General features: G+C 37.7%; 1 protein-coding gene across 2 annotated transcripts in view; it reads right to left on the bottom strand.

Moving 5' to 3' along the window:
* LOC145985130 (RNA helicase aquarius) overlaps positions 1 to 26,322 on the bottom strand; it is a 195,012-nt gene that overhangs the window by 6,862 nt on the left and 161,828 nt on the right. For both annotated transcript variants that reach the window (XM_083118776.1, XM_083118775.1), the window contains 11 exons: positions 25,941 to 26,110; positions 17,490 to 17,621; positions 15,936 to 16,070; positions 14,769 to 15,059; positions 11,844 to 12,033; positions 9,990 to 10,114; positions 9,331 to 9,491; positions 7,821 to 8,088; positions 7,267 to 7,438; positions 3,542 to 3,712; positions 3,030 to 3,227 (listed from right to left, as the gene is read on the bottom strand). In XM_083118776.1, coding sequence (XP_082974902.1) covers positions 3,030 to 3,227; positions 3,542 to 3,712; positions 7,267 to 7,438; positions 7,821 to 8,088; positions 9,331 to 9,491; positions 9,990 to 10,114; positions 11,844 to 12,033; positions 14,769 to 15,059; positions 15,936 to 16,070; positions 17,490 to 17,621; positions 25,941 to 26,110 — 2,013 coding nt within the window. The remainder of the gene's footprint in view (positions 1 to 3,029; positions 3,228 to 3,541; positions 3,713 to 7,266; positions 7,439 to 7,820; positions 8,089 to 9,330; positions 9,492 to 9,989; positions 10,115 to 11,843; positions 12,034 to 14,768; positions 15,060 to 15,935; positions 16,071 to 17,489; positions 17,622 to 25,940; positions 26,111 to 26,322) is intronic.

The raw sequence follows: 26,322 nt of genomic DNA, 5'->3' as shown, positions 1-26,322 counted from the left end.
TTCTCTTTTGCGTCTCTTTTCAAGGTCAAATTTTTGCTGACAAAGGAAGACCGGCTTTGTTGTTCTAAAGCAATGCTTTTTCACTCCCGCCTGTTAACTGCATTCGAAGAAAACTTGTTTATCAGTATCCGATGTCAAAATGAAAGTTTTCCGTGAGGGCGCAAGCAGGGGGAGGGGAAAGACTGGTTGTTGAATCTGCGTTGTGAGAATGGAATTTCGAATCGCACTGAAGGAAACCTTTGTTTTTTAAGCACAAGTGTCCATAAGTTGCAACAGGGGTTCCCTGCATTGTCTAAAAATAGAATTTCAAGCAGCTGCAAGAATCGGCGCTCATTTTTCACTGTGTTCTAGCTTTTCGTCCGTGAATGTTGTGCGTAGGTGTCGTTTTGTGCCCAAGTGCGAGGACATTTTTTGGGTGAAGTGAGAATTTTTTTAAAATAAGTTTTGGAGTTTTTCTCCCTTCCCCCTCCATATATATGCCAAATTTGCATAAATTTTGCATTTTGTGCATTTTGACATTTTTTTTCGGGGGCAGGGGAAACACCATTTTTTTTAAGAAAAGTATTTTTGAGCGTATTTCCCCCCTTTCCCCCTCCATATGTACGTCGAATGTGCATAAATTATATATCGTCTGAATCTGTGATTCATTCTGCGTACAACGGTATATCTTTCATATCTCTAGGGCATTTAGTTTCTGAGCTATAGTCATTTCAATGTAACTCTGCAGTTCGCTCAATTCAGAAGCTTGAGACAGTGGCATACAAGCCTTTTTTTTCAGGGGTACAACTCGCGTAATATTGGTCATATGACAAAAATGAAAATATTTTTTCTGTTTCTTACATGCCAGCGATAATTTCTATGTGCATTTTGAACTTTTCATATTCTTTTTTTTCGGGGGGGGGGGGGGGGGTGGAGAAACCCCATTTTAAAAAAAGTATTTTCAGGGGATTTCCCCCCTTTCCCCCTCCATATATACGCCAAATGTGCATAAATTATATATCGTCTGAATCTGTGATTCATTCTGCGTACAACGGTATATCGTTCATATCTCCAGGGCAAATAGTCTCTGAGCTAAAGTCATTTCAAGGTACCGCTGCATTTTGAAGCTTGAATCAGTGGCGTGCCGACCATTCCTCTTGGGGGTACAACTCAAGTTACATTGGTCATATGATAATAATGCAAATATTTTTGTGTTCCTTACATGTCAGCGATCATTTCCATGTGCATGTCGACACTGTTATGTACTTTTTTCTTGAGAGGAGGGTGGGGGAACCAATTTTTTTTTCCCAAAATTTTGGAATTTTGAGAGTTAGCCCCCTCCCCCCTGCCACATATACGCCGAATTTGCATAAATTTCATATAGTCTGAATCTCTGGTTCATTCCGTTTACAACGGTATATTACTCATCTCTCTAGGGCAATTAGTCTCCGATCTACACTCATTTAATTGAAACTCTGCATTTTGCTCAAAATCGGCTCGGGATCGAGAGGCTTACATGTGAAAATGGCCTTGGGACTCAAAAAGTTAACCTTGCCAATACAGGACAACAATACACCTGCTATGCACGCTTTAAATAGTCTGGACTGATTTCTGAGAAATGAGCATTGAAGTGTGGAACTGGAAAGAATGTTCTCTGCAGTTCGATTGTTTTGTTCTAAAGTCCATTCTGGCATTTTACACAAATGTTTAACTGGCTGCATTTCCATAACCATATAGTAGCTGTGACATGTAATCATTTATTGTTGATTTGTTTGTGGTTTAAGCTTTTCAGTTAGATTAGCACTGTTTAGTTTGCCCTGTCTGGGCTCAAAATATCAGAATAAAATCATGTTAGCTCACCTTCCCCCCCCCCTCCCTCCCTCGTCGTCACCAGAAAATATGTACTATGATTATTATAATTTGCCAGTTATTGTTTACTGCAATTTGTCCTGTAATTCCAATTTTTAAAAAAGGAAAGAAGGAACAAGGATGTATTTGTAAAAATAATATTATTGTATACTGAGTAGTGTCAAGACTGTAAACTGGATTTTGCAGCTGTGTGGAATGATGAAAAGGGTAGGAGAGGAGGGAAAAAATGATTTGTCAGCATCAACTGCATTCCCTAGTGTGGTTATATGAGAAAACAGGCAAAAAACATATTTAAAATTGACAATATTGTGTGCATAAAATCTATGAATATAAGCAAGAATTACGTATAAAATTCAATATTTTCTTATCAGCTGAAAAACAAACTTCCCTGGTTTTACATTTTCCCACATTATACATTCAATCTTGATGGTCCTAACATAAACATAGCAAAATGTTATGAAATTTTCCTCGATTTTACATTTCCCCACATTTTAAGTTCTTTCACCTTAGTCCCATGAAAAACATAAAATCAAGGTTTCACCATATGCACATATGAAGGTATGATATATTTAAATTATAATACAATGAGTATTGTATGTTCGTCGAAAGCTATTTTTACATATAACTGATAAGATTTTTAAAACATGGGCTTTCCAAATGTGCACACATGTTTTTAAAAGATCGTACAAAGTTGAAGTTTGTTTTATTTTGGGTGGAATGGTCAGGATTTTCAAGTGAATTAAAATGTTGATAATTGATTGATTGATTGAACTGTTATTTTAAGTCCACTTTATGCACAATAAGGCTACTCGGGACTGGACCTACAGTTTAAAGTGGGATCCGAACCACTGTGCAATGTTCCTCCACTGGGTATCGAACCCAGGACACCTTGATTACAAGGCAACAATGCTACCACTGCGCCATCGGGGAGGCCTAAATGTTGATAATCCCTGTACATACTGGTGCAATTAGAACAACATGAAGAAGGAAAGGGTAATTTACTCTAGAACATGCTTTGAGATGAAAATATTTTTTTTTTTAAGGTTGTGAACTACCTGTGAAAGAAGCTTCAAATTATGAGAAAGGTCTTATATTTTTTGGTGTATCCAAATAATGGAGCAATATGACCAGTCAACAGATTTTACTGGGATTGAAGCATCTGCACAGAATTGAAGAATTACCTGACTGAAGGCTGGCGTCAGCTCGAAACAATTCCTGAACAAGGACACCCGGGCAAACACATAGAGACCAAAGCGAGCTCGGGACATGGCAACGACCAGGCGGCGAACATCCCTCAGATGACCCACGGCTCGAGAACGGACCAGAGAGAGTAAAATGTAATCATTCTGCTGTCCTTGATACTTGTCAACAGTTGTTACCTGCAAAAGAATTAAAGGATATCAGTAAAGAAATGCACAATTTTTTAATATTAACATTTTGCTTTTTACTGTATCAATCAGAAATTGTAAATAATATTGTCAGAATTTACAGCTGAAAATGTAAAATCTGGGAAATAATTCTTATACGCTGCTGCACTGGCACTGCAAAAATAAGGTGCATTACTTGGGAAAATGTAAATAATTTTATTACATGAAAAATTACAATGTAATTGAGGAACAGTAATTTCATATATAAATACATGTACCGATTTTCAGTAACCAAAACTTTCTTTATTCAACATAAATATTTGTACCTTGTGAGGCCGACCTATCAATGGATTGCTTGCACATCTGATATTAATAACATCTCTTATAAGGTGCTTCTGACCATTGTAGGTTGTCAGGATAGATATTTTCTCTGCTGGATACCCCAGAAGTCTCATGTACATATATGTTGCCACAACATACTCAGCTTCAGCAAGATTCTACAAAGAAAAATATTTTTTTAAGTAAAGAAAAAGTGCAACATGCATTCTCATTACATTGAAATTTCCATAAAAGACATAACAACAACTTTGAACTGTGTTTACTGTGCCTTGGGATATGCTCCAAGGGTACCAACCAGGAACTGAAAATTATGTCATTGGTTACAGGTTAGTGCATGAACTGATCAATCAGGTAAGTTTGCATTGAAATACACTAGTATGCTATTAGTTTGTTAGTAGGTCACATTTTGTCTTAGATGAGCTAAATATGTACAGTGGAACCTCGATTTTACATTTTTTAGGGGAACTAACCTGTAAAAAACTTAAAATATGAGAAAGTAAGTAAAAGTAAAGTGCTCCCCTGTGCTTTGCACCATGCCATAAAGGTGTATAAGGGGTGTGGAGTTAGAAAGTGTCAAATTGAGGAAAATTTTATAACATTTTGCTGTGTTGGGACTCTGAATTGCACATTTGCAGCTTTAATTATTTCTGAGATATCAAAGGTTAAATACCTATACAGTCCCGACTTTTTATTTTTGACCACCACAACTAAATTTATCTTTGTAACCCTACCAGTTTCTGAGTAATCAATATGTATAGACTGGATGTGACTCCAACAGACAAATAAATGGAACGAGCAACTAATAATATATATATATATATATATATACAAATAATGAAGGAGACAGTAAACACTTACCACATGAGGGCACCTGCCACTCATCCAACCTAATTTACACCCTCATCTGTCAAATCTGCGGCAACTTCTACCTAGGCGAAACCTCCACCCCCTTGAATCTAAGGATAAATAATCACCGTTCCTCCACCCAAAACTCCGATTTCACAGTTGCCATCCACACCAACAGCCATAACACCACCTTCAATAACTGCTTCCGTGTTGCCATCATCCACCTTTTACCCCCCCTCTCTGACACATCTTTCCGCAGGCGATGGGAAAGGGCCTATATAGCAGGCATGCACGCCACTATACCACCCGGACTCAACCTAGCCAACCAGTAACTCTTTCCTCTCCTCCCCGAAACTACCCACCCACCTTACAGTAAACACTGGCTAAAGTATTTTCTGTTTCCTTTCAACTGTTTCTGGCAACACTGACCGTAGAGACGCTACGGTCAGTATTCTGTGCCTCTACTCAAAGTGTCGTCGATCTTTTATCTACCTTCTTGAAAATGCGACTCAGATCGCGAAATATTGAATTATTTCTATTCGTGTGGTAAGTGTTTACTGTCTCCTTCATTATTTGTATTTATCCGCCCTTCTGGCACCATTTCTAACCCTATTCCTGTATATATATATATGGATGTATGTGTGTGGGTGTGTGTATGTTTGTTTGTTCTGGCATAATTCTTGAACGCCTGGAGCAATTTCAACCAAACTTGGTACACGTAATCACTTGCAATCTGGAAAGAATACTTTGGGGGTAAGACACCCCTGGCACCTCTAGGGGTGGGGTGGGAAGGTGTGACATGTAAAAATAATCGAAAACCACCGATATTAAATTTCGCACAAACAGTCATCCGTGACTCTATGCAATCTGCACAACAATAGTGGTTCTTGGGTAGTCTAACATTCAGGCCGTGTTGCAAAAACTACTGATATTAGTGTGGAATCCATAGTTTTTGTGACAATCTCGGGCAACACTAGTATCATATAAAAATCGTAATTCACAAGTCTTTCAACTAACAAAATTTCATACTTGAAGACATGATAACATTAACATTTAAGCAACTATTGATTTTTGATTACTGTAATGCCAGAGAGAAATGGATGGGCCAATTGAAATACTATATGTTAGTTTCCGAGACTCTTGTCTTTCACAGCCAGATCCATTTAGGAGTGACAGAGAAGTTTTGAGTCTTAACCCTGAAGCAGGGTGGGCAGGGGGTTAAAGTTGATATATACCATTATTAGTGCTTCCTATGAATATACTACAAACCACATGCCCATGAATTGACTCCTCATTGTTCTGAAGAGAACATTTCCTCTTGCATGTGAAAATAGAGCTTCACAGTTTCCATGACATCATGGTCTGTGGCATATTGGGTTGCAACTACGTTTCTTTTTTAAAATAGAGGCACTCTGTCTCTCTTACCTATGTGCAGAAAGTCAATCAACCATGCACTTTTTTGAACCCAAGATGGCAGCTATCACCTTTGTAGCTGATGCCACCACCTATGTCCTCTTTGGTGTGGAAAAGCTGGGGTGTTCCAAATGTGCTTGATTTGTTCTTTGTACTCAGACTGATGGACACGTGTCTCATCCATAGTACGAATCATGATAAAAAGTCATCTGGATCGATATGCAATTTTTTTTAAACACTTTCACTCCGTCGGTTTTGATCAACTGATTACAATCTGGGGCCCAACTTGATGAGATCCTGTGCAAGCCGAGAACCATACCGAGGATGTGCCGAACACAATCCTGTGATAGCTTCAAAGCAGTGGCGTATTCTCCCATGTTATCTGGTTTACTGCCAGTAAGCCAATTTTTACACTAAAACATAGGGTGGAGGATGGAAACATTACGTTTTAGTGTACAATTTTTTTCTACAATAAATTTTGCCTTGGTCAGTATTCGATTGTTTTATTAACATGGAAACAAGGCTTAACAGTGTTACCTCTGATACTTCTGTTATTAGCAACAAAATACCACAATGCATGTATCAGGACAAATGGATATACAAACCTCTCGATATCAACCTTGCAATAAGATTTGCAAATATTTAACATGTAGTTGGACGTAAACAGCCAAATGTAAACTGTAAGACCAATAAAATTTGTTTTTGGTGATGATTTTATTATACATGTAGGCTAAGAGACAAAATCTGATATTGTCACTTTATTTTGAATACGTTGTTTTTCTACCATTTTTCGTGTCGTTGGTTCACTTTCCCCTTCCCCTGGGATGACTGCTGGTCTTCTGGCTGGTAGGCCATGTTACCCTAGATGTTCGGTCTACTGAATGCATTCCTATCTTCGTTTTACAGCTCATAATGTGGTTGGTATTCTGTCATTTTTTCCAAAAATTTGTGTGTTCCTTGCAACACTGCCGTGTACTGTTTCGCTGCAGGAAATGACATCACAGGTGCCATCAAATGTTGTGTGTGGTTGCCAGCATTCAGGTGCCAAAATGGGCTTTTTTGAACAACTGTAGCACCAAAGTAACGCACCAACGAGAAAAATGTTACTGAGAAAAGTTGTTTGTTTTGATGTCCTCCATACGTTTCTGTGCTCCGTGGGCACCATTAAAATGACACCCTGTATACAATAAATAAGAATTGTTGCGGTAAACCAGGTCAAATTTCAGAATATGCCACTGCTTCAAAGGCTAAACAATTGACTGTGGGACCATTCTTCCATCTCCATGTCATCAACTTCATCCATCATATCATTAGATGGTGAAGTGCAAGGAAGGTTGCCTAAAGCATAAAGAGCATACACAATTGTGCACATATACATATGATAACATGAAGCACATATATCACATATATCAATATCAATAATGATATAATACATAGTCAAAAATAAACTTACTTGGTAAAAATATGGGCTGGGCTCTGATTCTCCAACTCCATTGAAATCCTCAACATTAACCAACTGGTAGTCATACCAGAAACCAGGATTTGCCAGTTTATACTCAGGCCAATATTCAACATGTGGCAAGTTGCCAAGCTTCTTGTACCTCCAGTTGTATAAGCAGCAAATGCTGAAGAATACAGATAAAATTAAGTACATAATTAACAAATTTATTATGTCAATATTACAGGATTGTATGCATCTTGCCCTTTTCGGGCAAATGGCTATGAACACATACATATGCAAATGCACATACAGCAGTATGTTAAAACAGGTTTCTATCACTCTCACAAAAATGCCCATGCCAGGATTCAAATCTGGGGACTTTGGTGGCGAGTCCAAAAGTAACACATGAAATTTACTTGCAGTTACTGCAAAAGATATTGGAGGACATATGCTCCCTTCTTTTCACAAGCATTTTATATTACTGAACAACAAAACGATACATAAAAAAGGTAAATAAGAAAATAACCAAATGAATCTTCCTTTATTTTTTCCCCCAGGAAACTTACCTAGGTCTTGCTCTGCCTTGACCATCCAGATCAACTGTCGGAACACCCAAGCGCACAATGCGAGTGAAGAGAGACTGCTCCATATTGGAGTACTTCTGAAAGGCCATGTTCTTTATAACAGGCGGCAGCTGGTGGTGGTCTCCAATCATTATCCACCTCTTCAATCGACTGAAGCCATCTTCAGGATTCTGCAGCAGTAATGGGATAAAAGTCTCAATTTCCAAAATCTGGGCTGATTCTTCCATCAGGATGTTGTCATATTTGAAACCTGAAAATAAAAATAATTTATTCAGTGATTTCAAATATTATCATAATCATCACATTTCCAGACTAATCGGAACTATTTTAAAGCTCACTGTCCACGGAGCTAGATTTCCTACTAGCATTCTGTCCTGGCTCCTTCATAAGGCCCCGAATTAGAAACAACTGATTACGGACTTGTTGGTTATGTGTACCATCTTCTATTTTGCTACTGTCTTCTGGACTTTATACTTGAGGCAGCCAATCAAAAGCCACCTTCAACCACAGTGTTTAACCCATGCATATGTGTTATTTGTACAGTAAAAATGATCCAACGCTGAATGAAAGTTTATATATTAAGATGAAAGAAATGTTAATCTTAAATTAAATAGTAATGCTTTCATAATATTTATTGTAGAATTAGAAAAAAAAACATTGTATATAAAAACGAGAGCTATCAGTGGAACAGTGCTTGGAAAATATACATGTGTGAGAGAATGAGTCATTCATTATCTCGTTTTATTTATTTAATTTTTTCTTATACAAGGGTTGGAATTTTAATAATGGCAGCTGAGATACAAATCTCTTTCAATTTTTACAGCCCTTCAGCATAGTCACAGCCATGCTGGTTGCGAGCGATGTAGAAGTTGATGTATATGCGGTTGATTGTTTGTATGAAGCAGTCAATGGCATGAAGAATGTTTAGGATAGTAGTGGCACATTAATTTTAGGGATTCATGTGAAGTTACGGGTGCTCAAGTCAAGAGAGTAAGATGGGCGATAAAGCACTCCCCAGACCCATTGATTGTGCCTCTCATACACAACTACTGTAATAAGTGCTTGTAAATTTACAATGTAAAATGACAAGTGGGTTATGCAGTGTGTGTCTCTACGGAAAAAAAGGAGAGAAAAGAAGAAAGAAAGAAAGAGAAGGAAAAAAAAATCTGTTTATTTTAAATGATGTTGACGAATCGTATGCAACTTTTAACCATTTCTACATTTTACACTTTAATTTAATGTTTTAAACTTTTGATCCTATGTGATTTTACCTGCATAGTTTTCTACTGCTTCCTGAAGAAGACCAATTGTGTATTGATAGAAACGTTGACCGAATACAAAACACACCACCATAAGGTACAGTGTTTAAATTTCATTTTTACAAGGTATTGGTGAAAATCAGCAAGAACACTGGAACCTATTCAAGGTGGTTTGCACTCACCCCTGCTATGCTGGTAAAGTAAATAAAATCAAGTAAATAATATAAACTTACCAAGATCCACCAACTCTCTTCTCTTCAAGGCTGCATGGGTACAAGTCATGGCAATGACTTTGGCTTCTTTCACAAGAAGGTACTTGGAACGATCTAAGCCACTTCTCAACAATTCAAATGCTCTGAATTCCTCCAACTGGGTGAAAATCTTTTCTATATACCTGAAAGGCAATACTTTCTTTTTAAAAGCAGCAGCTAAGGAAGTACATTCAAGTTGCTTCAAAAAAGCACCTGAGTTTTTTTTATTTGAACTTTCTTTTCAGATGGTTAGTTTGACTGTAGCACCAATTTGTTACGATACAAAATACAGATCTCACTGTTGGTTGTTGGTCATTTCTATGATAGTGTGATGAAGTACATGAAAACTAAATTCTGGTGTGGATTTTTTTGAGGACAAAGAGATTCCAGTTATCTCAGCCCATTCAATCTTAATGATTTAAAAAACATCGAAATGTAAAAATAAAATATTTTTTCACCTATACATTGCACCCTGCTATGAAGGAAAATTGCCCAAAATTATTAAAAATTCTAGTTTAGTTTGCTGTAAAGAGAAGAGTTTCAGAATTGAAAGCTATTCTAATTTGAAAGCTCAGTTTTCTGTCAATTTGCAGGGTTTTCTCCTTTAAGTCTTTGAGGGGAAATATTTACGTTAAACTTACCTGAAACATCCTTCAGCAATTTCCATGTCATCTTCAAAGGCTTTTCCTTTGAAAAGGGGTTGTGGAGCATTGTCAAAAAACCGAATAAAAGGGAATTCATCTTTGACTGCATCTACTGGAACAATCTAAAAATAAATAATAAAAAAATAACAACATTTACTGAAAACAGACTGATTTTCCTTGCAGAACAGGCATTTGCAAAAAATGTTAGTATTAAGAAATGAAACTCTTGTTGCTAGAACTTTCTATTTACTCAATGTTTCCAATAGATTACTAATGTGATCAAAATGTTAGGGTTGGACCAATATAAAAGTTTTACTGATGCTGACAAACTACAGATTTACTGATTATGATAGCTAATCTGTACAAAACTTAGAGGAAAGAAATAATGCACTCAGAAATTTACTTAAAAAACAATGGTATATGAAAATGATGCCATGAATTCTTGGAAGTAGGACTGCTGTTCATGAAGGATAAGGAACCAAGGTGACCTTCCACACACAAATTCAAGAAGTTCCTGTGATGGCAAAGATAATGTCATGAAATGGTTACCAAAAATATCACTTGAAGAGCACAAGTCTGGAAGAAATACCAGGATCGTAATTGTAATCATATTTTGACATTGGCAGTGAATATGTGGGAAAAAAATGAGTAAATTATTGATTATCAGCGAAAGACATGCTTACCATATTTACACATGTATAATGTGCGTACGTGTATAATGCACACCTTGGTATATGATGGAGAAAAGCGAAAAAACAATTCTATCTCGTATATAATGCACAGTATAATTCAGGTTCAAGAAATGGCTTCCTTAGTTGTAGGCCATTAAGCTGTTGCTATGCCAATGAAGAGGGAATGACACCATATCTATTCAATAAGTCATATGTTGTCATGTGGACCAAGAGGAGAATATCACCTTGTGTATACAATGAGTCACCAACCCACACCACCTCCACCTCTCCCTCCAATGTGTTTAGAATCCCAAAGCTTTTACTTCTGTAACCACGTTGTTTATTCTATAGTGGAAGAAAGCAAGATCAAAATTATGTTAAGGATTTGCAGGGCTCAGGAAGTTATTTTCTATCATTTCTTGTCCGACAAATACCACTAATACACATCCTGTGTGATGGGAAGTGCATACTTGAATTCTGCCAAACTGCACTTTTCTCAGTGAAAAAAAAAAAGGTTCTGTTACAAAGTGAAAAATCATGGGAAATGGCCATTTCACTTTTATACTGTTTTTAAAAAATTACTAAAAAAATTCAACCTGGTAATTTGGATTTGCACCTGTTGATGTATGTATACGTGTTACACAGTGACATAGTGAAAACATTTGTGGTCTCATGTTGGCTGCTGAATTATTCCATGCATCAGAGTTTTTGGAAAAATTTTGGAAAAAAAGTGTGCATTATACATCAGTAAATACAGTATTTATTTAAATGTTTACATCCTTTGTACCCTTACTTTCTGTACACTTATACATGTAGTGCATTGCTGTGCTACTATCTCTTACCACTTCTTGTAGTTCCATCAATGGAATAACACTTTCAAACTTGCATAACTGATGAAATACATACACACACAGTGGAACACTGATTTTACGTTCACAGATTTTTTACATTTCCTCACATTATACATTTGATCTTCGCAGCCTCCTGAAGATCATAAAAATACAAAGTTCGACTTCCTCCCAGCACACACAGAAGGAAAAGAAGGAAACCTGCTGACATTTTACTTTTTTCAAGAGACCAAAACAAATTTTAAATCCAGGGAAAATTTGGTAAGGTAAAATCAGGGTTTGTCTGTACGTATCCCCTTCTTTTGGAAAATGAAAATGCAAATATGTCTTACCTTGCCTGAAGATGGGCGAACTCGACTAATGAATCTCTCCCATCGAGCCAGCACCTGGTAGAGGAAGAAGTGTCCTGCAGTTTCACAAGTATATGCCACATCGCCAGCAACTCCCAGGCTCTCTTGAAGCCTCTGAACTTCAGTCAGGAGATCCAGCCTCTTTGCCAACACGTAGTTTACACGACCATATCTGTAAATCATAACAATATATTAGGGACTGATAGGAAATAAAAAATAATACTAGGGATAAAGCACCAAGACTGTTTGTAAAAAAAAAAAACATTACCGGTGACTCAGGTTCAACTGGTTATCAAAAGGTTAGAGTACTTATATATGGTATCTGTAATAAATACCATTCATAAGTTACAGAACTTGTTGTATGATATGGGGCATTCTTAACTTAACTGCACACAAAAGAAAATATGGTGCTTCTTTGAGTACAATATATGTTTTTATTAATTTAAAAATGGGGCTGAGTTCTGGGTTTAACTTTATCATTGCATATTAGTATAAAGAATGATGCTTTAACATTATAACAGTCAAAAGTTGTGTTCAGAATATTTTAAATATTTATATTAAGGCTGATTGGATATCACTTTGAACAAAGACTTTACTTTATTCATCACGAAACATTCATTCCCAATGTCATGATAAGTAGACGTCGGATTTTTAGGTTCTAAAAAATGTACTTTTAGGTTCCTAAAATAGGCTCTAAAATTCCAAAATTAGGTCCTAAAAATTTAAAAATAGGTTCTAAAATTCTAAAATAGGTTCCAAAAATATTAAATTAAACTAAAAAAATCCTGAAGTAGGTTCCAAAATATTAAATTGTTTCAAAGTTCCTGAAAAATACTAATTAGGAACAATTATTAATAGAGCCCGGAAGTTTGGCAAAATGTCTCTTTTTATCTACTGCATATATTGATAAAATTTTTCCGGATATACTTTTCTTATGTTGTTTTGAATGTTTTAGAAGCCTTTTCATTTTGCCTATTTTGCCTATTTGGGACCCCACTGCCTATTTTTAATTATAATGCCTTTTCTTGCCTTTTTCAACGAAATTTGACCATTTTTTAAAAAAAATGTGTATATAAATTATTTTTCTCCCAAAAAACATTGTTGGCATTTATTTTTCTTCCGTTTATTATGTGAATAATTTTCGCCTTATTTAAGTAATATTGAACTCATGTATGTTTCAACATTGCTGAAGAAGAAAAGTGTGAGAAAAATGTATTTCATACTCAGTTAGGATATTGCCTTTCGGTTAACATTTCCTTGTGCATGATTGACTGCTGAAGTGGACAGGTTGATTTCGAACACAAAGAAGATATTCCTGAAATCTCCCTCTCGAACCCGAAAATTTAAGGAAGTTGCATCTGAGCTTAGTTTTCCTCCGCAACCAGTATTGACCAGATGGGGAACCTGGATATCAGCAGCTATATATTATGCTAACAACCTTGAAAAAATCAGTGAGGTGATAGATGCTCTTCCAGAAAATGAAGCGGCTTCAATTCGTGAAGTGAAAAAACTCCTGTGCTATTCAAGTTTATTTTTGCACATTATGGTGCATTGCCAGAGTCAATTACAATTACAGCATCCATGAAAATCTACGAGGAATCTATGCAGCAGATGATGGAAGTGCCAGGAGAAAAGGGGTCAGCTGTTGCGGAAAAGTGCAAACGGGTAGTGAGTGCAAATGAGAACCTGAAACAATTGAAAACAATTTGTGATATTCTAAAAGGTGAAAATGCTGTTACCCAAAATGAGTCCAGCTACATTAGCTTGTTTTATGTATGCTCCAATAACTTCTGTCGAAGTAGAAAGATCATTTTCTATTATGAAAAACATTCTCTCACACAGACTACTATCAATGAATGTTGAGAACTTAAAAAAACACTTTGTAGTTATGTGCAATCAAGACGGAGAAAATTGAAATGCTCTTCCCAATGTAGATTTTAACATTTTGCCAGAAATTATAGATAAAAGTAAGCACCTTCCAAATGTGCCTTTTTCGGTTTATTTTGCCTTTTTTTTAATTTTTGTGCCTATTTTCCACATTATAAATGCCTTTTTGCCTGCCTATTTTAACGAAAATAAATGCCTGAACTTCCGGGGTCTAATTATTAAAAACAAAATTTCACACAAATTTTAATAGATCATCCATCCATCCAAACCATCAAATATTAATTTTTTAACCAAACTTGCATTTCTATGCATCATTTTCAAAATTTTCACTAGTTATTTTAATACTAATACTTGTGCTGTTAGCAAAAGTTACTTATCGATATGATAAATGCCCAATTTTTTCATATTATCCACAGACAAAACTCCGCCTTTTATCTGTGAGGATCATCTTATATGCTGAAAATGATCTTTAAACAGAGGCATAGTCAGTGGTGCCAATTTGAATGCTGAAACGTTACTTCGTAATGCGTGAATGCCAGAAAGTACCAAAAATAAGCAAGACCACATGGATCAGAAGTTTGCACTTTGGACTGTGCGAAAAAGTATTATGGACTTAGAGGGAGAGAAATCGACAGAGAATGTGTTTCAAACAAGTTAGTCATTGAATATTTTCATTACCAAACAGAACAAATATCTTTGTGTGATGTAAAAATCCTGTAAAACCTTAAAAAAATATACAAAAATCTAAAAAAAAGTTTGATTTAGGCGAAAAAACCTAAAATAGGTTCTAACAAGCAAAATAGGTAATTTTAGGTACTATAAAACTTCATCAGGTATTTCATTTTTTTATGAGACACTGACATAACTTGTTATTTCTTATTTACATGCAAAGGAAATTACAACCTAAAATCCAAGGTCTAGTAATAACCTAGAGGCAAAAACAAACATAAAATAACCAGAACATAAATAAAAATTAATCTCTTAGTATTCCTATAACTATGTAAATAGATCGACACAAACCTGCTGAAATCCTTCTCTGTCTCCAGAGCCTCCTCACCATGTCCAAGTCGAAGGAGATGCCTTTCGTCTATGTCAAGAGCCATGATCTTTTCAAACAGCTGGTTCAAAGCCTGATTCGAATGTGTTACTATCAAAGTTCTCTGTGCGGGATAGTTGTGATACAAGTTAGAAATGATCTGCACAGCTACATCTGTTTTTCCCGTGCCTGGAGGCCCTACAACCAGTGTCAACCCTGGCTGCATGCCTGCTCGTATAGCTTCCACCTGGGTTGGTGTGAATGGAATGGCATTCCTGTGGAAGGAAGGGTGCAATTGTTTTAAAGTGTTAAATACCATTTTACTAGCCCATACAGAGTTCCCTTAAATGAAAATAACACAGAATGAAGAGCAAGTAACCAGGAAAATGCAGTAACTGCTGCGTACATGCAGCTGCAAGAATAGACTGGGTCTTCTGCAGATGATACGGTCTCATGTATTGGACCTAAAACATGGAGGTTGTATTGTAGAGCCTACCCTTGACTGAGAGAGAGGAGCAGCCTAATGGTCTGAAGCTGCATTGCCTGCTCTTCTTTTGAACTTTGTGGAACTTCACTAGCACCAGGTCAGGCTCAAATGACCAAGCCAATCTGATGGTACCACTTGATGACTTTCCCATACTAACCGAGCTACACACCCTGACCTGTGAGCAAGGAAGACGTCACCTACTGTGTTATTCTTTAAATGTGAGAATCTTACATTCAAAACTCACTAGAATACAACCTGTAAAGCACCACCATGGATTTCACTCGTAACAAGAAAGCTGCCTTACATGTCTGGAGTTGATGGGAGTATCTCTAGTGCCATAATTCCCTGTCCCCCTCCAAAAAAAAAAGGAAGTAAATTACATAAAACTATGCAAATACTACAAAGTTATTTATTTTGACATTAATACCAAGATTCTTATCATTATAGTCAAATTAATCAAATTGACAATAGCAACATGAGTCTCTTAATAGTTGTAAGCAATGAAGGTTCAATGAATCTGTTGCAATCCTATGTGTTTGTAAATGTATTAGCTACTTGTTCAGAAAGTCTAGTGAAATAAACAAAGAGTTTGGCCATCTACAAGATGCCCCCTAAAATCACACTTGTTTTTTGCATGTAAATATTTCATAACAATAAAACTTACTTCTTAGGTTCATTAAAGGGATATGGGCCTCTGCTCGGAATAACATGTGGTTCCACGGTGATAACTTTCTTCGACTCCTTCACCTCATCACTATCAACATCCCTCTTTTTACTTAGAACTTCTTCAAAAGTCAACCTAAGAAAGAAACATGAAAGTTATATGAAGTTACTCTATACTAATCTTTAGGTTTAAGAAAAAACTGATCACATCAAATTTCCAATGTATTATGTTGTATGTCGTACACTCATGGACATGTCTGGTTTGTAATGATTAAATTGAATGTTAATGGGAGGGTTACCCAGAAGTGTCCATGACTGTACACTAATAAAAGTACACTCAGTCGAACAATGATCTTGCTGCTGTTGTGTCTTTCATGGGTTCAATAACTAACAGTTCCATTTTTCATACACATGATTTACTGTTACAAAAATGCATAAGGTAGACAAAACAGTTACTGACACTAAATACAAACAAGGAAGTGCAATGCAACCATACATTGCAAAATGTCTCCCATAACTCATTCCAAGATGATTCCTGTCCCCATGGTAACCCAGTCACAGATCAAAAGAACATATGTCCCGGTGGAGGCATATAGTGGTTCGGATCCCACTTTAAATTGTAGGTCCAATCCCGATTAGCCTTACTGTGCATAAAGTGGACTTAAAACACAAACTCCATCGAAAGAACAGATGGTGCACTCAGATATTAAATACAGCACATACTCATTATCACACACTTTTTATCACTCCCTTATCAATCGCTGTTTTCAGAAATGTTTCTGGTTGCTTCTAACAGCAATCCCTGTTCTTTTGTTACTTCCAGGAATCATATTCTCTGTAGTATGATTCTGATGAATTTTGTGTTAAGAGAAAAAGTTTGTAATTCGCAATTTATTACATAAAATCAGAAGACATAAATTAATCATTTACCTTAAAATAAAATCAACAATAAAATGGCAAATGATGCACTCAATTACAAATGATTTTGGTGTATAGAAATTTTACATGGCACTGTACACCGCACCATGTGATGAAGGCACACAGAAAAATATAGACCCTTGCGCATTCTTGACCTTGGTCACACTTCAGGTAACGACTGACATATTACTTTATATGTATGGAGCATGGTGCTGATCACAGCAGTTCATATAGTGAATGTGTGGGAACTTACCTCAACATTCCCCATATGCCTTCATAGCATGTTCCAATGTGCAGGGGATAACATTTTCTTTTAATGAATAATATTAATACAAAGCTGATTCATTCAGAAACAGTGTGGTAAAAATTCCAATCTAGGATCATCCACCCTGCAAAGAGAACTCTACAGTCCTAAAGCTCTTACTACTGGACCACTGCAGCTTTGAATTTTCTGTAAATCACTAAATGATTTTTGCAGTTTTTAGCTCTACTATCCCTACTGCCCATATATCCCATTCCTCAGTCCCCAGGTATTCCTCGCCAAGTATGGATGAAGACTTTCCGAGGGCAATGAAATATTGAAACATGGCATCATTCCATACTTTATTTCTGTATAATAATACGGAAAATAACTTACCTGAAAGGGGGGACTAATTTCTTAGGGTCATCTGTTTTCACTTTTATCTGATGATCTGGGAAGCTCTTCCTAAGATGGTCCATATCAAGGAATGTATCATTGAAATCAAGGGTAGGAATCTCATTTGGCATTCTGAAATTAAAAAGAAAGCAAAACCAACAAATTATTTATTTTTCTGAGATTAACATATTCCTATTGTTAACATATTCCATGTTCCATTTAACACCTGTAGCTAATCACAAGAACAATCAAGGGGTGCAAATTTCTGTGGGTAGAAGGGTCAATGCCAATATAAATCATGAACAAGAAATTTGTTTATTTTTTTCACTTCAGAAATACGAGGGCAAATCGACAAGTCTTTGCCCTTATTTTTTTTTCAGCCAAAATATTAGTGTGATTGAGAAACCGAGATATACATTCAATGCAATAGGATTTTCTTGGAATGGCCCAGTGTTAACTCTCGGCTGCTCGATGGCACGGCACTGCTGTCAGTTTGCAAAGATGACTGTAGTACTCAACATGTCCATATCGTATGAGCAGAAAAGTGTTACTCATTTTCTATGGAGCAACGCCCATTGAGATCCATAGGGAAATTCAGCCGATGTATGGGGACAAGTGTCTCACTTTGAGAAGTGTGCAGTGGTGGTGTTGTGAGTTTGAAAATGGGCGAGAAGACCTTCATGACAATGAGCGGTTCTCGCTCCTCTCTCACAATGGAAAAACATTGCCTGCTTGGATGCAATGGTGAAAGCAGATTGGAGTGTGCATCTGAAGGACATTTCCAAGGAGCTTGGCATTTCTTATGGCAGTGTTTACAATACCGTTCACAAATCCTTGGGATATCGCAAGGTTTCATGTTGGTGAGTGCCAAAGCTTTTGGATGATCTGACCAAGGTCAAGTGAATGATGGCTTCACTGAAACATTTGCAGCGTTACGCCGAGGAGGGTGAAAGTTGCCTTGTCACTGGAGATGAAATGTGGGTATTGCATTTCACTCCAGAATCAAAGCAGCAGAGCATGGTGTGGATGTTTCCACATTCACCTGTTACAAAGAAATTCCGCAGAATGCCATAAGTCGGGAAGTTTATGCTTCATGATCTTCTGGGATCGCCGAGGACCACTCCTGCTGATTCCATGCCACGAGGTGACACCATCAACGGTGACAGATATTGTGGCACACTCTCACGTCTACGAGCTGCAATTAGGAAAAAGCACCAAGGGATTCTTGATGTGGACAATGTGGTTACCCTCCATGATAACACCAGGCCTCATGTGGCAAACAGCACCACTGACAGACTTCAGTCATTTGAATGGGAGTTTCTGGAGCATGCACCATATAGTCCAGACCTTGCCCTCAGTGATTTTCATGTGTTCGGTTAACTGAGGAAGTTCCTGGCAGGACAGAGGTTCATTTGCGACGACGAAGCGAAGACCACTGTCCGGCAGTAGTTCCACGATCAACCAGCCAAATTCTACAACAGCAGCATCTTCAAACTAGTGGTGCAATGGGACAAATGCCTGAACCGCCGAGGCGACTATGTGGAAAAATAGTGCACGGTACATAGAACAATTCCTATATTTTGATTTCCCTGCATATTTATTATTTTGGCTGAAAAAAAAATTAAAGAAAATACTTTTTGATTTGCACTCGTACATAATGAAACACCAACTTTACATTCGCGTATTTTAAATTTTCCCACATCATACATTTACCTTTGCTGATCCTATCCAAAAAAAAATGTTAGTATTATTTCCAGACTTTATACTTTCCCAGGGTAGCTACGATTTTTTGATTATGAAATTCCCTGACTTTTCCAGGTTTTCCAGACCAGAAATAAAATTTTTCCAGACATGTTTGTCGTCATGATTTTTGCCTTTGAACCTCATGTTTTTCAATTAAATATGCAGGCACGTTAATTATTATGAATATGAATATACACAGTTATTAGCTGAAAATTTACCAAGTGATTACTATAATGCTATTCAATGAAAAATTAAATAACTATTGTACTTCCCCATTTTCACTAAGTCATTACAATTAAGGTGGTGTAAAAAATCAATAAAAAAATGTAGCATATATCAAAGCTTTACAATGTAACCTGTATACAACCTCAATTAGCCTATATCAATACAAATGAGAAACAACAGAAAATTAGGTCATGTACCTTTAGAAAATATGCAATAAATTTAATGATTTTTAATTTATTGAAAATAGTACATATTACGGAAATTCAGAACTTGAATGGGGTCGGTGACCAACCATACACCTAAAAAATATATATACGCGGGCCATACTTAGGAATCAAATATCTCCATTATTTGAGTTTTCCACATGCTGGAACCAATTTTATATTACGGAAAACATCGAAACCTGTCTTTTAAAAGGTAACAGTTCCGAATGTTTTATGATTTTTTTTTTTCAAATTTTCCTGGCAGGAAGACTAATTATTATCATAGAATTTTGGCAATCATTGTGACACGAAATTTGAACCTTCCTTAAAATAATGAGCACTATTTGGATTCGAAAAAAGTTATTTATGTTGAAAAAAAACAACTTCAAAATGACCTTACTCAATCATACACGCTTCCCACGGACAAGGTATTCTCAGGTTGACAAGCAACAGTAAGTATCGTAAACTAGTGGGAATGAATGTAGAAATAAATAGGAACCTTAGTAGAGTGCATTCAGGGTCTTTATTTTAATTCTAAGACAACCAAACCAGACATTCCTAACCTAACCACAAAAGCATTTATTCACAAAATCTTAAGTAATCGCTAAAACTCTGCAGTATGTGTTAACAGACATAAATCGAAATCGAACCATGTAAAAGTTGCATTTGTAGCATGATGAAATCGTAATTTATTTATTTATTTATTTGAGAAAATTTCAGATACAGCACAGGTGGCCATTTTACACTGAAATTGTCAACAATGAGAAAGCAATAATTATAATAAGCATAAAAATAAAAAAATAAAATAAAATAAGAAATAATTAAAAGTAACAAAACAACATGAAAGTGAATAGCAAATGAACAAAAAAATAAGTAAGAGATGGCACTATGTGATATTAATTACAAGTATTTCTTCTGATAGAAGACCGAAAGGCAAACTCGAAGGAAAATATATCAATACTTGAGGGGAGATCATTGTATTGTGCTGCAAGTCTATAAAAGAGAGTTTTGAATTTCTAGTCTAGGTTTTTTAGTATAAAATAACCTTGTATTGCGAGTTGTGCGCATAGGTACTCTAAAGTGGAATTCCTCAAGGAGTGTGTTGCAGCGGATTTTGCCATTCACAATTTTGTATAAGTAACTAAAATCATTCTGCAAACGTCGCTGATAAGCAGTTTGTAAGTTTAGAAAAGACAAGAGATGCGGAGATGAATGATTTGAAGTACAAAGTGAGGGCTGAGATGTCACTAATTTCAGTGAAACGGTAGAGTAAACCTAAGAGACGCATGGCCTTTTTTGTGGTGCATAAAATATGTTCCTCAAATGTGAGCTTTTGGTCGAAAACAATGCCTAGGTCCTTGTGAGAGGATACTGCTTTGATGATATTGCCAGAGATGGAGTAAGATGACTTTAACAGATTCTTCTTGAGAGAGATAGTGAGAGTAGTACACTTGTCAGGATGTAATGTAAGGCCCCATGTCAGGCACCAGGAAGTAAATGTTGCTATGTCATTCTGAAGAAGATGAGTATCGTCGGAAGTGGAGATTTCCCTGAAAATTTTACAGTCATCTGCGAAAAGAAGGTAATTGCTAGAGGGAGCTGTGAGATGGTCGGCAAGGTCATCGACGAATAATATGAACAAGAGAGGTCCTAGAACACTACCCTGTGGAACTCCAGAGAGGACAGGAAGAAAGTTAGAAACAGTTCCAGGAAGAACAACACGTTGTTGGCGATCGCTAAGGTAGTCTGTGAGAAGGGTGAGAAATTTGCCATGAATGTTGAATCTATTGCATAATTTGTGAATCAGAAGACGATGACTAACAGTATCAAAGGCTTTGGCCAGATCAAAGTATATTACATCTAATTGTGAATTATTTGAAATGCATTCCATAGCATGTGAGAGTAAAACAGACAGGTTTGTAAGACAGGAGCTACCAGGAAGAAAACCATGTTGCTTAGAGCTTAAGTACGGAGAAACAAATTTGTACAGTCTGTCTTTGATTACTTTTTCACAGATGATGGACAGAGGAGAGAGTAAGGAGATTGGTCTGTAAGATGAAACAAAATTTTTGTTACCACTTTTGTGAATCGGTGTGATGTTAGCTTGTTTCCAAGCGTGAGGAAAGATGCCTTCCGAAAAACATCTGTTCAAGAGAATGGAGAGGGGATAGCACAGGGATTGCACAGTTTTCCTGAGGAACATGGTGTTGATATCGTCCGGTCCTAGGGCACGGTGAACTGAAAGAGACGACAATAGATCCTTCACCTCATCGGGTGTAGTGACAAGCGTTGTTAGGGAGGAGGAACAGACTGATCTTACGTTTGGCAACGCTGCAAGGGAAGACGGGGGGCAGAAATTACCATGAAAATAAGCGTTGAAGAGTTCTGCCCTTCGGTCCCCTATCGCACTTTCACTATCATGCGTAATTTCAGCTGGAATACTACTGTTATTTTTCCTTGAGTTTATTAGATTAAAAAAGTTTTTTGGGTTTTCTGGGATTGTTGCAGTGATATTGTCTATATGTTCCTTATATTTTTTTCGAAGGAAATACTTTGAGTGTCGTCGCAGAGCCGCAAAGGTATTGTGCGTGTGTTCACTCGGGAAGCCCTTCCAAAGTTGCCATGCTCGTGTCTTGTTGGCCAGTACATCCCGCACTTCGGAGTCGAACCAACACGGAAATCTACGAGAAGATATTTTCCCTGTAGGCACGTGGTCCGTCACTGCTGCTTGAATGACACCTGTAAATAGGTCAGCTGCCTCGTCGACCGTCCCGTCTTCCAAGATGCACCAGGGGAAGGAGTCGAGGGAAAGTCTTATCTCCTCCCACGGCGCTCGGTTCCACAGGTAGCGTTTGTTCTGAATGGAGGGGCGATGACCTCTTCTAGGGGGTGGGGGGATGAGAATAGAAACATCCAAACTGTCGTGGTCGGAGGTCAGTAAGTTCTTACGTGGCGTGATACTAATATCGTTAAGTGTTGACAGAACATAATCCAGGTTGCTGTCCTTCCTGGTGTTGAACAAATTATGTTGTTTCAGGTTTAAACCACAGATGAAAGTTTCAATAAACCATGTGTCGTTCGTACACTTCGCTGTTCCATTCACAGGGTCTTGCCAGTCAATTGAGAGGTTGAAGTCGCCGAAAAGCGCAACGTCTCCCAGGGCAACTGCCGCAAGCAAAGAATCTCGACATTCTTCGAGGAGGAACAAAGGACTGTTTTTATGTGGCCTATAGTAAGAGCCAAGGAGAAGCTTCTTGGCACCGGTCACCGAAACTTCCACCCACAGTATTTCACAGTTCCGTTTTAAGTCGTGGTGTACTTTGCTTGGCCATTTTGAGTTAACACAGATCATAACGCCCCCACCACGAGTCGCACGATCGTTCCGATATATGGTGAAATGGCTTGCGAATGGCAGCTCACTGTCACAAACGTTTTTTGTCAACCACGTTTCAGTAAAAATTAGGCAGTCATATGCCATGAGTTCACACGAAAAAATTGCACAGTCGCCAAGCTTATTCTTAATGCTCTGTGTATTTTGGTAATACACAGAGAAATTTGCCACCGTTTTCACAGGCCCCGGATTCACATGTATGTCCCCGCAGATCAAGGCCATGCACAGGAGGTGAAAGTACCGGACCGGGGTCCCCTTACCTGCCGAGCGTTGTTCCCTGCTGCTGGGCGAAGCCATGGCGGAGACACGCACATGTGTCGCCGCGAGTGCCGAAAAAGAAAATCTCCTCTGAGCACATCTCCACCGCAATAGTTCATCAGAATCCTTTGACACAGCGGAAGGAATGCTACACTGAAGCCACGAGTACACTATGATTAAACACAGGCCGAGAAAAACCACTGAAAACTCTCGAAACACAGGACGACGATCAGCAGCACTATTACAACTTGCCGGGCACATTTTCACCACTTTTCAGCATAATTTCATTCTACACGCAAACAATACGTAAAATTACTATCGGCATGAAACCAACATACCTAACCTAACAACGATATGTGACCAGCGTACGTTTAATTCCTCTACTTCGCACCAGTTTTTTAAAAATAAATTCGTTCTACATGCACAAAACACGTGCATATTCAAATAATGACGTCACTGATACTGCATAAAATCAATAATTTCTGGGGTGTAACACATCTCTGCAATGTAAAAACTACGACAATGAGCAAATAAACTAGTTGATGAGGTTGCTTCTGAACGGGTCGCCAACGTAGGACTCAAATTCACAGAATGGGTTCAAGGGGGGAATGAAGTAGTGAGTCCCTTTGTTTTTACTCAGCGTCCGCACCCATCCAGTGTGACGTCAACCACAGACAGTTACGTGAAATTCTGCTCTTCAAGCTTTATTGCAGATCCAAAACCAATGAACTGTCCAAACACCAACCTGCTCCGCTTCACGTATCAAAAGAGAACTGGTTTCGAACAGGTGTGTTCTTGCAGAAAGAAAATTTCCTCACCACACACAAAGCTAAAGCAACATTTTTTCTGCAAGAAATTCTGAGGATGGCTGGTGCGTAGGTTTCATCTTGAGTAGCTTGTTCTCTAAGGAAAAATCTCACGCCTCTCCAAATTCCGGTCTTGAACAGGTTCACAAGAACGAGTCGCAAAATGAACGGATCCAAGAGTGAATAAATATAGAATTGAAATGCGAAGGAACTATAATTTTGTACGTAACAGACTAGAAGTCATAATGACGAGAGGAACAAGTTTCTGAACTGAATCTTTTGGGGGGACTGGAATCACAAGAACCGAATTCAGAAGTGGAAATGAACCGTTCGTTCATTTGTAACTGGTTCTCCTGCAACTCCAAAATGCACGTTAATTCCAGAAAACATCCAAAATTCCCTGACTATTCCCTGACCAACCAAATTCCCTGACTTTTCCCTGTTTTCCAGGTTTTCCAGTCACGTAGCAACCCTGTTTCCTGCAATTAATGTTATTCACCCACAGGAGAATGAATATATTTCACCGTATATAGTGTAGCGTGACGTCGGGTAAGGTACGGGATCGAGTCACGCCGGGACGTAGCTCAGATAAATACGATAGGTCTTAAGTTTGACTTGGCTAACCACCTCTGCCCTTAAGGGAGCTGATGAAGGATTGTTGGGAGCCTGTGATGTTGAACGCTACTCACCCCTTGCTGTAGGTCTGGCCCTCGGCTTCTGGCGTCGGTGACGGTGACAGGTGCCCGCTGGAGAGATCGAAGATGACTATAAGAGACGGCAGGCAATTCGGCGACTTGTTTTATGGCTTGCAGATTCTTCGGCTGGCTTAATCCGGACTGCTTATGGACTTTTCGCTTGTTGCCGCCTCGTAGTGTCGCGATCTCTCAGCAGGCCGTCGTCCTCTTCTCGTCGATCAGTTTGGTGGTGATATTGGAGTGAAGTGAGAGATCGATTTACCGTCTCCAGGGGTTTTATACATTGGATTTGAGTCATAAGTTGGTGGACTTTGCACCTTCACTGTACACCTGGGGTATCCCTGGATGCAGATGGAAATTTACAGTGGAGGTGCACTCACCGCTGGCGAGGGCCGTTGCCTTGCTGACTGTGCAGAGCCAAGTGGAAAGTTCTTGTTGCTCGGCTCTGCATCCGGTGGAATGTGGGGTGAATGAGCGTTCAACTTGTGAGCTTCAGAGCGATGTTTGAGGCAAATTAATGTTTCTACCCTTTATGTTCCCAATTCCTTCATCAATAGATTAATGAAACTGATCAATAATTTCTTATGTACATAAGCAAAATTAATTTAAGCCCACTTTCATTCACAGATGGGCTAGACCTACAGATAAAGTAGTATCTGAACCACTATGTGAGCTTCTTAACACCCTTTCCCTCATGTATCAAACCTGGAATCACTTCAGATTATACATAGGCATATACATACAAGGCTTTTTTTTCAGGCTATCAGTGTTTGCCACCTACATATATATCACTAAAATTGCATGTTTACATGATGCCCAGAAAATCACTATCCTCACATGCACATTAAGATATATAAGTGAGGCTCTTTCCTTTATTCTTGAAACAAACATTAGGAAATCATTTAATTTGATTAAATCGCATTGCATTAAGACACCAGAAACAAAACTTTGAACTATGTCACAGAATAAGTTTTCACTTATTTGGACATCTTGGTTAAAAATTCATACATTGTTTTGAGCCTACAAGGTCCAACATTGTCACCACTGATATCAGGTCTCACCAGAATGCCACATATGAAACATTATACACACTGAAGATATCATAACAAATTAAAAAGAATAAAACCTACCTGGAGTAATGAGCTGCTCCTGGATCACCATAACCTAATATGATGTCATGCAGCCAATCAGGAACCACACACTCTGTGTTCATCAGCTCTCGAATTGTTTCCAAAACAGCTTTGAAATTATTTTCCTTTGGTTTTCTTCTCATAATAATGTTAAATGTTTCATAAACATCCTGGAAAAGTATTTTTTAAAAATGATAATAATTAGATGTGTCATAACAACTGGTGTGTGCTTAACTTTCATATATTTTGAACTGACATCCTTGAAATTTCAATCTTATGTGACTTTTTTGGGAGCTGGACAAAAGAGATTAGAGTGTACCATTATAACATTTGCTAAGACTCATGGTACAAGTTCGGACCAGAGCATGAATAATGATACATT

Source organism: Lepisma saccharinum, chromosome 3 (genome assembly GCF_977018435.1).
Source record: "Lepisma saccharinum chromosome 3, izLepSacc3.1, whole genome shotgun sequence".
NCBI classification, from domain to species: Eukaryota; Metazoa; Arthropoda; class Insecta; order Zygentoma; family Lepismatidae; genus Lepisma; species Lepisma saccharinum.
The sequence above is the reverse complement of the archived record's forward strand: the minus strand, read 5'-3'. Positions and strand labels throughout refer to the sequence as shown.